At 28.8% G+C, this 13,538-nt stretch overlaps 1 protein-coding gene across 1 annotated transcript; it reads right to left on the bottom strand.

The window, feature by feature from the left end:
* Positions 1 to 7,998: 7,998 nt before the first annotated feature.
* Positions 7,999 to 13,132, bottom strand: LOC145157181 (uncharacterized). The gene is made up of 12 exons (XM_079076270.1): positions 12,821 to 13,132; positions 12,241 to 12,404; positions 12,061 to 12,143; positions 9,777 to 9,850; positions 9,533 to 9,639; positions 9,356 to 9,417; positions 9,063 to 9,273; positions 8,901 to 8,983; positions 8,688 to 8,812; positions 8,482 to 8,588; positions 8,315 to 8,385; positions 7,999 to 8,210 (listed from the first exon to the last, which is right to left on the bottom strand). The coding sequence occupies exons 2-12, from the start codon at positions 12,380 to 12,382 to the stop codon at positions 8,085 to 8,087; spliced, it is 1,191 nt and encodes a 396-aa protein (XP_078932396.1). The 5' UTR covers positions 12,383 to 12,404; positions 12,821 to 13,132; the 3' UTR covers positions 7,999 to 8,084.
* Positions 13,133 to 13,538: the final 406 nt, after the last annotated feature.

Genomic DNA, 13,538 nt, shown 5'->3' with positions numbered 1-13,538 from the left:
TTAAATCAATTTTCAGTTTGGCCCTTACGTTATGCTATATATTTCATAATCAACCCTTACTTCCAATATGTTTAACAAATCAGTTTTTAAAAGTTACATAATTAACCATTTAATTTTTTATAAAATTCCATATGTTCCTCTTTAATTAATTTGTTTACTTTTAAGTTTTACCTAACAATAATTCACCGACTTAAGTTTGTTTACCTTATATATTAAAAAATTATATTTAGGGCCTCATTTTTCTTTTTAGCACAGGGCCCTTAAATCTCAGAGCCGACCCTGATCTCAAGTTTGTTAACTCTTTGTATTGCGATACCTTCCTTGTATTTGCTCATGTTTTAGTTACTTGTTAATCATGCGGCCCCTTTTATAATATATTTTCCATTTCAAAAAACAAAATAAAAAATACTATATCAACATTAATCTTCAAAGTTTAATGAAAAAAAATATATCAAGCAGTTTTACTCTAGATGTTTGAGCTAAAAAACTAGCCAATCAAACTAAACTTATTATACATATCGCTAGAATAATTAAATATCATGAAACATATAACACTTATCTTACTAAAGTTATTTCAAATGGATGGATCGAAATTATAACATTTAAAAACTCAATACTTTACGATAGATTATTTTGATACATATAAAGTATATTGGAAAATTTTCTATCTACCACAAGTAGATAGGCCATCCAAATGTCTTACACTTTTATACAAGCCAAAAATCTGTAATAATCTACTTAAATCTAATAAATAATTGACTAATTATAGAAGTAAACAATTATAGAAAAAACAAACTATTCACAATATTCTTCTTTCAATATGTTTATTATATCTCAATAAGTAATATTAATCGTATACAATATTTGTGGATATACAATACATTATGAATAACTTTTAAGAATACCATATGAACAATAAAAAATAATTGTAAACATGAAGTACAGTTTTTGCTTATACAAATTGGTATTATTCCAAAATCACATGTATCATTCCATCATTCAATATAAATACATGCATCTTAAAATTAGAGTTTTGTGTTTTTTCAACTCATCTTGCTACATCTTACATCTTCTAATTCAAGCCTAACAACTTTTTATATCCTCTCTAATAAATGAATGTTTTTATTTTTATTTTTATTATTTCTTTTCTTTTATATTTGTCATATTCTTATTCAATTTGCCAAATGTAATTTTGTGGTTATTTTAATTTTTTTTTTCACATATCATTTTACGAGTTTTTCTATTTATTAAATTTCACATAATATTTTAATGTAAGAATGACAATAAATCCCCTAATCTAATAAATACGAACATTTTTGCCACGTGACATTCTCGTAGCCCCTCCCTTCGATTTTCCCGCTTCTGTCATCTAACTGATTTTTCGAAATTGCCCCTCCTTCCTCTTTTATCTTTCCTTCTTGAACTCCTCTGATTCCGCATCAATTTGAAACCAAATCAATTCCGTGAACATGAAATTAAAAGATGATCTCCTTTTATCGTCGCCGCTCCTACTCCACTATTGTTCTTATTCTCTCTACGAATACCGCTAATCTCATTTGTAACTTACAGTCATAGACTCCCTTTTGCAGAAAATCCTAAAATCCTCCACACATCTTCAACCCCGTTTCTCCCAAATCTCTTCGGACTCCCTCCTTACTCTCTTCAATCTCCTGTAGGCCTCCGCAAGCACCAGATGTCGTCGCTACCGCCACCCTCCTCTTGATGTTGTCTTTACCTCCATCAGCACCCCTCTACCGCCCCGTTCTACCTTAAGTCGAAATGAGAAACCCTAAGTCTATCTCACCGCCGCCATCAACACCACCATCACACACTGTTTACTGAAAACCCTAACCCTAAAATGGCTCCACCATCCCCACCGGACACCACTTAATATTCTGATCCTGAAGAGCATGACCCGTGAAGCTTTTCATTATGATCCAAGAACTAAAGTTAGAGTACTGAGGTAATTTTCTAATTGCCTAAAGGTTTAATTTCTTTCCAGAAGGTAGCAACGAGTTTGTTTGTAAAGGTTCAATTTTATAGATTTCTTCCTTTCATACTTCTCATTGACGATATTTTGTCCATTCTTTGTCTGAGTTTTAACAGAGAAATGAGAAGAAGGGTTTTGTTTCTTGGGAAAATTTTCTCCCCTGACAGTTTCAGGTATATGGTTCGTCATCTCGAATTTGTCTACCCTTTTTTTTAATATCATAAACATTAGAGTAATTTTATATATACAGATCGAGTTGCTCTATGATTTTGCTTCTATATGTTTGTTTTTAGTCCGAACTATAGGAGTTTAATCCCCCTTTCAATTATTTGGAAACCGAATGTATATATTGTATCCATAGAATGGAAACATGTAACAAGTTATAAAGTTGGTGTCAATGGCTTTGAAGTCATTGAGAAACATGATGTCTCCATGTTCATTTTCCTTAATTTTACTGATACATGATATTAATCCCAATAGATTTAAAACAGATTAATGAATTTTGGATTTTCAACAATGATGTTTATGAGTTTTGATGAGGTTTATCTTAATTTAACCAAAGGATGTTTTGTGATAGTTTTAAATTTGAGTTTTGAAACCAATATCAGAATGAGAAAATCGGCCCAAAACTTGAATTACTCTCTTTTAAAGTTGGTATTTACTTATTCATTTTCTTTTAATTGCAGGCGATCGACTTAAGCTCAAAATCTTGATGTAAGGAGGAACAAAGAGTTTGCAGACCTCAACAATCTTATTTGCTTACGTTATCAACTATTATTCGAGAAATGTTATCATAACATTTCCCAGTTGAAACCTTTTCACAAGTGGAAAAGGTGATGGAATGGTAGATGCCCCTGAATTTGTGAGTGGTGAACCTAGCCTACTATAAACTTTTCTCTATTTCTGTTCATATTTACATATATGGTAACCCTAATATATATCATTTTATATACTTTCCTAAAGCTTATCCCACATTCTTCCTTCAAAATGCAATATGGTAAAACCCTAAAATAGATCTCAACAATAGTCTTTATATTAGAAAACTTTATTTTGGCTTCACACATTAATTATGTCATTATGTCCGAATTAAGTAAAATAGAAACACCATCTACATATGGCTCATATTCAATCATATGATCTATAATATTTTCATTTGCATGGTCAATAACAATGCAGATCACCGTTTGATAAGAGAGGAATGATGGATTTTATGCTATATTTTATGAGAAGATATTGAGTCAATTTTTAGCAGCAGAAATGACTTCAAAACATATCAATTATTGTCATATGTGACCATTTGAACCATATTTTGACCTTTGAATGATGTGATGCTCATTCAGATGTCCCATTACCCAGACTTATGGATTTTATGCTATATTTTATGAGAAGATATTGAGTCAATTTTTAGCAGCAGAAATGACTTCAAAACATATCAATTATTTCCATATGTGACCATTTGAACCATATTTTGACCTTTGAATGATGTGATGCTCATTCAGATGTCCCATTACCCAGACGTATATATGATCCACTTTATATTAATTGTATCTTATTGCTATAACAACTTGTATTTAATTATATGAAACTGCATCTAAGGAATCATGGTTTGGACATGACTGTGGAAGAGCTTGAGACCCATGCTATATCAGCTTCAAAAATAAGGAAAATTACAGCTTGAATATATAATCAAGACGTTTTATTGGTGTAAGCCTTTGGTGATTCATATAATAAGAGTCATCATAATTATTTTATTTTTGGTTAGGTTATAAAGTTTTTGTTATCTTTCCGATAGAATTTAGATGGTCATAATATGTTAACAAATTTCAAATAAAAATGGAATATGCATGATTTATAATAACTTCACAAATATAATCACTCATACAACTTTTTATTTCCAGAAGTCAGAAATCTGACTTGCCAATTAGAAGTATATATACACTATATATTGTTCTTAAAAAATCAATGCACAAGAACAACTAGAAGCTTACATGTTATTTCTTTCAATAGAAATTATTTGGTAAGATTAAATTGAAGAAGGAATGCAATCAATCATTTCATTGGAACTATAAAAAGCTTTTTGTTTTTGTCCAATGGAATGGAATCGGTCATATTCTTCAAGGAATGCAATGAAATGAAATCTTTCAATATAACCCTTTGTGTTTATGAAATTTAAATGAAACACTACTTTTAGTAGAAAACATTTTTCTTTATTATAATTATATTTTTGTTTTAATGAACTTATGCATCGTTTTCAATTTTTAAATTGTAAATTAATATTTTTTTGTTAAGAATAATTAAATATGGATTTGGAACTATATATAATACTTCCATATAAAGTAAAAAGTTCATATGAAAACTTGTCACATTCTTATAGGTCAAGTAAAAAGTTCATTTATTTGAATTCTAATTTAAAAGTTTCATCCCTAAAATTATGATATAAATTTTGTATAAAGGTATCTTTAACACGTTTTATTTGTTTTAAAGATTACTTTTTTCAAATTCGAATTAAATTATCCAATATTTGCGGAAACTATTCATAACCATATTAATGAATTTTTGCATGTTATTGATTAGTCGTTACAAATTAAAATTATGATAATTATTTGTTTTTTATTTTACTCGTGGTTTCCACGGATTGTAACCTAGTATAGTAATAAATTGATATCAATTTCATTAATAAAGTTACATTTTAATTTCAAAATTCCTAAAATTAAAGGTCATTTGTTTCTTTTCTTTATTTAAATTATTTGTTTAAATTTAAAAGATAAAAAACATTTCCATTATAATAATTCATTATTTTTCTTATTTTTTATAAATTCAAAGTTTTCAAATATTTTGAATTAATCCATGTAATACATAGATCTTACAACTAATATATATATATATATATATATATATATATATATATATATATATATATATATATATATATATATATATATATATATATATATATATATATATATATACACACTAGATGTGTGTCCGCGCAAAGCGGCGGTGATAAATTGTTCTTTCGGCGAATAGTTTTGTTACAGGGAAATAATTATTAGATATTATTATTAGTTATTATGGTTACCATTTCTAAAAAAAAATATTTATGTTTAGACCTTATATTTATATTGATTGTTTATATATTTGATGTAAATTATTTAATATCGGTGTCAAGTTTAAGAAATATAAACTAATTTATATGCATGAATTTAATATTTTAAAATTGTCAATTTGTTCCAAATTAAATTTCTTAATAGCCTTCCTTAATTCAAATTTTCAAACTTTTGGTAAGTATTAATGACTTTTTATGCATAATTGATTTGTACAAAAAGTTTTCTATCTTATACCTCTTAAAATTCAAGATATGACTAATATGTTTTATAATATAGTATAAGATATATATATATATATATATATATATATATATATATATATATATGTGTGTGTGTGTGTGTGTGTGTGTTTCGGTTTAAATACAAAGGTTTATGCTTAGTAAGAGCAGTGGAAGTTTTGAGGAATTTGATAATGGAAAAGAAGAGAGAAAAAGAAAATGATGTTGAGCTCATATGATATATATTTGGAAAGTATGGAAAGAGTTCCATGGATATCAACCACCTCATAGGGCAGTACCTCCATTTTTCCCTAGATTTGTTTGCTTCATCTATTCATTTGCTTTGTTTTGTGCAAATGAATTCGATCTGGATAATATTGCAGGTTGAAAATACTTAATACTACAGTTCTCTAAAAAGCTTAGAAGAACGTGAGGTAATTTTGAGATTTTGTGTGTGTGTGTGTGTTTTTTTTTTTTAATTTTTTAATTTTTTGTTCTCATTTTCATTTTTCTTTCCATAATGGCACGCACAATCATGGAAATTGTGGTTTAACCTTTAGGGATCAACATATTTTGTTTACAGATCATGGAATTTAAGGAGGCTGTGGAAGACTCAATTCGAATGATGATGATTAAAGCTAATATGCATTATTTGTGATATAGTCTAATGAAGATTATATTTTTATTGCATAAAGTTGATGAAAGAAGTTGAAGAGCTTAAGGGATCAAATTCAAAGCAGATTACAAACATCAATCTGCTAGAACAAGTACCGGTACACTTAAAAATCATAAACAATTTCTTAGATATTTTATTTGTCTTATTTCTATAAATTTATGTGATTTGGCTATACTCAGGATAAATCAAAACTAGAAACCCAACAGCTCAAAACCAAGATTGATGTTTTGGAATCTGAGTCATGCTCTGTTGGAGTAGATTCTGATAATAGGCTACAAAGCAAAAAAAACATTCAAAAATTTGAAGTGTTCATTGTTGCTAGATATGATGGGTCTTCATGGTTGGCATGTCTAGATTCATATTACCCATCTTATTATGTTAGAATCCCATTCAGACCAATGAATATAGTAAAGCAATATGGATCAGCAGCAAAGGTAATGATTATTAATCTTCTTAAGTTGCTACATTTTATAAAACTTATAAAATTATAACCATATTTTTGTTTACTGGTAGTTGAATCATTCGTCTCGACAATAAATCAGTGGGTTTTAACTTTTAAGGCCACCTTTATATTGAAACGTCCATGTTGCTGATGCTGCAGTTAACAACAAACTTTTTGTGGCTAGTGGTAATAAAGAAAGTCATATTTCGTCTTAGGTGGAATATCTTGATCTCAACAATGGCAAGTGGCTCCCCATTCATTCCATGAATAACAAGGTACTTTTACTGTTACACATTCATTCAGATTGCTCTAAAGTTCATTTATTGTTTTTTTTTTTGTTAGAGGTCAGCAGTTTAAGAGGATGCTATACATAAATGAATACTCTTTTATGTGATGTAGTTCTGTTGAAATGCTTGATTCACGTGAAGACAAATGGTTAAAAATTCCAGATATGAACAAAATGAAGGGTTGCCATTAAATGGCAATGGTTCTACTGAAAAATGAAAGAGTTGTAGAGGCAATTTTGGTGCTTTTGTGATTGGAGAAACACTGTACAGAATTGGCAGATCCACGGAAAAGAATCACGTTTTGGACGTTGTATGTATATGTAAACCATGACTTTGACTTTTTTCCTAACTATTTTCCCATTTGTGTTTCATTATTTAATTTTTTTGGCAGGTGGAATGTTACAAAGAAGGTAGTGGTTGGGAGGCTTGTAATGTAAAAGCAATTGTGAAAATAAGTTATTTTTCAGCGATTGTGCTGTGAATGTGAGTTTTATGAACAAAAAATCTCTCTCTCGATACCACATACATAGTTTTATGAAATTGCATTATATTAACCTATTTTTTTATTACAATTTTTTAATTTTAATTTTATTTTCTATTTTAGATATTTTACTTTGAGATTATCTATCCAATTATAACATAGTACTTAAAAGATCTACCCACATATATAAATAAATGAAAGTAGAATGATATATTAAACATATCAATGTAAGCACGTTTGTTTGTTTTTTTTTTTTCAGGTTTATAACGCTCTTAATTTTGCTGTTGATGGAACAACTACATAATTAATCAAATCTTTCTATATCTTATTTTGCAATTAAACATTTCTACATAATTAATCAATCTTTCTATATCTTACCTATGTGTAATATTACAAGTTTTAGACAAGTACCAAATACCATTGTACATGTGGCTAATAGTGGTATTTGAAAGCTCTAGCTAAATAGCATTGGTATAGGGGAATGTCACTGATTTCGTGACTTGAATACACAGAATAGGAAACAAATTAGTACAAAACACAGGTTAAAAATACAAGAAATATGAATCTACTTTTATCAAGTTGTTTGTTATAGCATTCTACTTTCGTTTCTCTTAAAATTCTACCAATTGAAAGTGCAATGTTTTCATACGCAAATAGATAGTGGCTATGTAATGAACACTGATAGATAACAAATGATAAATAGCAAAGTCTTCCAAACCCCAGGGACCTTTCCTAGTTTGCATGAAAGCAGAGCAGGGACCACTTATTCAAAACATTAGACTAGGTAAAACAATCAATAACAAAACAAAACACGTGTTGCTGCAATTTCTGGATTAAGTCCTCAATTTCATCATTTTAAAAATACTAAAAAAAAACATGAATATCAATTCCAATCTGAATTATCCAACAAACAGTTAAAATCTTTTTGTTCCTCAGGAAGTTGTATTTCATATCGGCCTTTATTTGAAAGTACAGGTTGGATTCCAATTTTTGTTAACAGTTTACCGACCTGCAAAACAAAACAAAACCAGTGGAAATAGTTTTTAGGGCTTTAATAGAAAAGTTAAAATAAAAATACATAAAAACTTTAAATAAAAAAATACATTATTATACCTTCTCTTTCAGCACCGAAACATTGTCTCTAGATTCACCATGCCCAGTGATTACATATATCACTTTTACAGCTTTTATTAAAAAAATAAATAAATAAATAAATAATAATAATAATAATAATAACATAAAAAAAAAACAATTAAATAAGCTGATTGTATGGAGCTTACTCCGAAGGTTATAAAACAAGAATAGATGAAGCTTTACAAACCATAGAGCTTCATCAGTATGGAGACCATGTAAATCAAAAATTATTTGATTTCGAATTTCTTTATGCCTGAAAAAATGAAAACATTTTAATCAACATGAAAATCCTATTGATTATATGTTAAAGAAGTTTGAATTAAAAGGAAACAAGGTAAAGTTAATTTATTACCTCAACTCAATTAGCTTGAAGCTATTTTTCTTCTTATCATTATCTATCTTCTTTCTTGCTGCTTTTACATGTTGTTCCCATTCATTTGCAAGTTTTAGTTGTCCGGTAGATATAAACTCTTCAACCTGCATTATAAAATACGGTCTTTGAAGTAAAAGGATGGGTATAAAAAGAAGTTAGAAAACTAAAATACTCCTCTAACAAAATTATTACAAGCTTCTCAACACATTTGACTTGAGTTTCCATTTCTGATGTTTTTTCCTTGAAATCTCTACAGTCGGCAATTGTTCCAACATCTGCGACAACATAAAATAGTTATTTGTGAGGTCTTTCTAAGCTAACAAACACCAAAAAAAAATGCCTAGAATACTTTACCTTGCAGGTTAATATTTTCATGAAATTTGTTACATGATAGTAAAGATTGTAAAACTCTCTCCCAACTTTGTACTTCAGAATCATTCCCCGACCGAATCTCTTCACACGGAAAGATAGCGTCTTTTTGGCCTGGATAAAATGCAATATCGAATCCATCTCTGATGCTGTTTTCTTCGGAATGAACATTTGTATGAAATAAGAAATTACTGATCTGCAAAAACAAACACTTGTTAAATACAATAAGTATCCATTAATCATTTTGATAATATTTAGTAAAATAAACAAATTCATACCTTTAACTTTAAGTTCAAATCTTGATTTGTATTTCCAGTTATTACATTTATGTGACGCACAGCTGTTTAGATTAAAACAAAAAAAAAGCTTACATGATTAGTTTAAGACATAAAAAGTTATTTAATAGATTATATATATATATATATATATATATATATATATATATATATATATACTTCTGAGGTTGTAGCCGATCCATATATGGATTTTTAAAAACGAAATCGCTTCCTGTGGTTCTTGATCTCTGAGGTCAATTCTGAGAGTGGTATCAAAGCGTTTATTACTGAAAAATGCATAACAGAATTTCGTGTTAATGTGTTATATGATGTTTAAAGAAAATAGAAAGTGACATCCATAGTCAAAAACAAAAGCCAACTTCATTAAAAAATAAAATAAATAACGAAAAAATATTTAGCTAACCTTGACTCTAACATAATAAAACTGTCCAGCTTTTCTCGATTTTTAAGTTGATTTCTCAAATTCACCAACTCCACCTACAAACAAAATGCATGCCAGATCAGAACAAAAGACCTTGAACGACATGAGATTTCTTTGAATATACCCTCTCGTGTAACAAAGAGACAGTTGAAACCCGAAAGATAAGTGAAACATGGTTGTGATTATATGAAAGAGTGTTTGTGAGAGAATACTTCTAAACGTGAAGTTCATTAAAGAAAAATGATTATGGTTTTGTGCGATGATATGTTCAAGGGAATTTAAGAAATTTTCTTTTTTTCGTGGAAGGGCCATGAGATTTTATGTTCTCCACATCTAGATTGACTTTTAATGGTGGGCTTTTGACACTTAAGTTAAAGAAAATGCCCAATGGGTTACAATTTAATAAAAACGAAAAAAATGAAGTGTAGGACCATTGACCATTAATGGTTTGGAGTTATCCATTATTTAAGAATATATGAAGGAGACAACATACAAAATCTTATGAAAAACACTGTTTTAAGAAACAAATTGCACATAAAAAAAATAGATAGATATTGCAAATATGATGTCACAATTTCTACTTGACAGATAAAAAGAGAAAGACTTAAAGTCCAGATAAGAAGGAATAAAGAAACATTATTATCATATTTATTTTAGAGAGAACAAAGTACAATTTTTTTTTGATGAATTACGCATATCATTTAAATCATTTTTAATGGTGAAAAATGAAAGTTAAATAGACCTTAACTTTTCAACTGTTCATTTCGATTTTAAGAAAAAATAAAGCTAAAAAATTAAATATAATTAATAAGAATAATGTAAAACTGTAGATGAATGATAGTTTTTAAAGACTTTTGAATTCAACGAACCTCATAAATGTGAGGTGAAACAAATGATTTTTAATTGATATCTACAGTTAAGTAGATTAAACATCATTGCTTGCAGACAAAAACAAAAAAAAAAAACTTTATAATTTCTAAAGTCAGGAATCGGATCTTCAAAAGGGGTCAAGAAAGACAGAGATTCAGGATTAATATGCAAAAACACAAGAATTTCTGTTTAATTTAAATGAAAACACGCACTCAATTCATCAAGAAACAAATACAATATAGTGTAGAATCGGTCTTTATTCGTGATCAAAACAGAGAGACCCAAATCGTCAAGAAACACATATAGCACTAAAGATTCACAAATGGTCGATGATGATGATTGTGTATTGAATTCAGATGAAAAACAAGAAACAAACAGTTGGGAGTGTTCCAAATTTTCTCTGATTTCAATACTATTGAAATGAAAAACAGTCACCCAAAACACATAACATAACCAATTAAGAATGGAACATGATGATGTGTGTTCGACTCAGATGAAAAACATATACCCAAATCAGATTGATATAAATAATATAACGATATCGAATAAAGTGGTGGTAGAGAAACAACGACAATAAGAAATCAAAGAAACTTAATTTGGCTGTTTCTACAAAAAGTTAAATTAAACAAAAAAAACACTTTTTCAGAATTTTTGGGCATTTTATTGTTTTGAAAAAGTTAAATTAAAAAAAAAAAAAACTTTTTTGAATTTTGGGCATTTTAGCTTTTTGTTTTGAAAAAGTTAAATTAAAAAAAAAAAAAAAAAAAACTTTGAACACCATGAGTTTTTTACTTATATTTTTAACAAAAATCTTTACATACAAAAATAACTTGAAATAGTTTTTGAAGTTTTTAGTTTTTAGTTTTTAATTAGTTTTACATATTTAAAAACTAACAATTAGTTCTACTAAATACCTTTAGAGAAATAAAAGTTACATTTTGAACTTTCACGTACCAACTAATAGCTAGTTTTCTAAGAACTCCAAAGCTTATTATTACTTTGATCTTATGACAAGATACCCAAGTAATTTGATATTTTTTGTAGTTGAAAATAAAATAAATATTAAGTATAATAACTGATATGAAGCATATCATTTATCTTGAAAAAATATATATTGTTTTCTAGGTGTCTTACAAAATCGTTCTGTTTTTTTCTTATATGTTGAGAATCTTATTATTATTCAAGTTCTTGTGGGACACAAAATATATATATATATATATATATATATATATATATATATATATATATTAAAATATTTTATAAACTTCATAAAAATTAAAACCGACTTTGTGCAATTAAAACAAAAAAACTAAAAAAAAATAATAGTAATAATAAAAAATTGGACCAAAATGTGAAACTCAAACACAAATTACTGTTCATGTATATTAATTATTACCTTATTTCTAACGCTCCTGAGATGACTTTTCAGTTCTAGTGACTCTTTTCTAGCTTCTTCATACTCAAGTCCCATTGCAATTTCTACAATATTAATGTTTTTAGATTTTTAGATGTAACTAAATGACTAACGTTTATGGTATTTACAAAAATACTTGCACAGCTTTGAAACAACACATACCTGAGGGGTTTATAGTACCACCGTGTAGAATCCCACAAGATTTCAAAGCGTTGAATAACGTGTTCCAACTTTTTATATCTGCATCTTCAGCCTCAGAAACGTCCATTGGAACAAAAGATGTAGATGCAATACCAGTGCTCATTGAACAGCAGACGTAGTAAAATCTATTCACATGATTAATGAAGTTAAAACTCTATCCTAATAACATGCCACAAATTTCAAATAAAATAAAGATAAACTTTAGGGTTTGGACATGCGTTTCAAATAAAACAAGCGAATGATCAGAAGGAAAAATAAGCACCACATTCCTGATTCCCAAACAAGCAACACATTACACACCTATAATGAGTAAGAAAATCCGCTTAAACAGGAAAAACAGAATATATCAACTTAATCAAGTCTCATATGCAAAATATCTGTTAAAAAATTAAACAGAACACAGGATATGACGAAATTTGTCGAGGTTAATGGAACATATGAAAGCTTTTAGAAAATATATATATTGGATAACGGGAATAAAAATGCTAAGTCCAAATGTAGGTATAATTGTCAAATGCAAGTGAAAATTTGGCGCATAAACCTTTAAACACGTTGAATCGGAGGTGCGAAACCGTTCTTCCGGCGGCGAGAATGAGATACTAGCAGCAGCAAGCTGCTAGGATTCCGTTACTCGAAAGTTGAAACAAGTTGAAACAGCGGAAAGTGGAGGCGGAGCAGTGTACGGAGACGCGTCGATTTAGGGTTTTTTTTTTTGTTACCGTGGTGAGAGGTTTTTTCTGTGTGAAGAGAACGAGAGAGAGAGAGAGAGAGATCAATTGGGAAGACGAACACTTGCGGAAAAAGAAAACGGAATAAAGGAAGGTGATGGATTGTGTTCATAGGGTGGGTATAAGCGCGCGTGAGAGTAGTGGATTCGTATTTGTTTTAAGTTTTATAGTATGAGTGACGGTGTAAAGGGAATTAACTGATTTAACTTCACGATTAATTAACTTAAAATTTTGGAAGAATGAACTTAAAAAATGGAGGGCAAATGAATACCCGAGGGAGACAATTGAATTAAAGAGAACTAAACAGCATGTGCATAAACATTGATTGCTTGGTGGAAATAAGACAACTTAGCGAAATGGAGATTAATGAAAGGCGATCTGGAATACAGAAAATTGTTGAAATTGAGAAATTAACGACCTTGGATTTGAAACAAAAATCTAGAATAAAGTGGGTGATAGACGGGGACAAGAACACATCTTTCTTCCATGGATATGTGAATAACAAACATAGAAAGAACAGAATAATGAGGT

This window comes from Lactuca virosa, chromosome 2 (assembly GCF_052849685.1).
Source record: "Lactuca virosa cultivar CGN04683 chromosome 2, Lactuca_virosa_CGN04683_v6, whole genome shotgun sequence".
NCBI classification, from domain to species: Eukaryota; Viridiplantae; Streptophyta; class Magnoliopsida; order Asterales; family Asteraceae; genus Lactuca; species Lactuca virosa.
The sequence above is the reverse complement of the archived record's forward strand: the minus strand, read 5'-3'. Positions and strand labels throughout refer to the sequence as shown.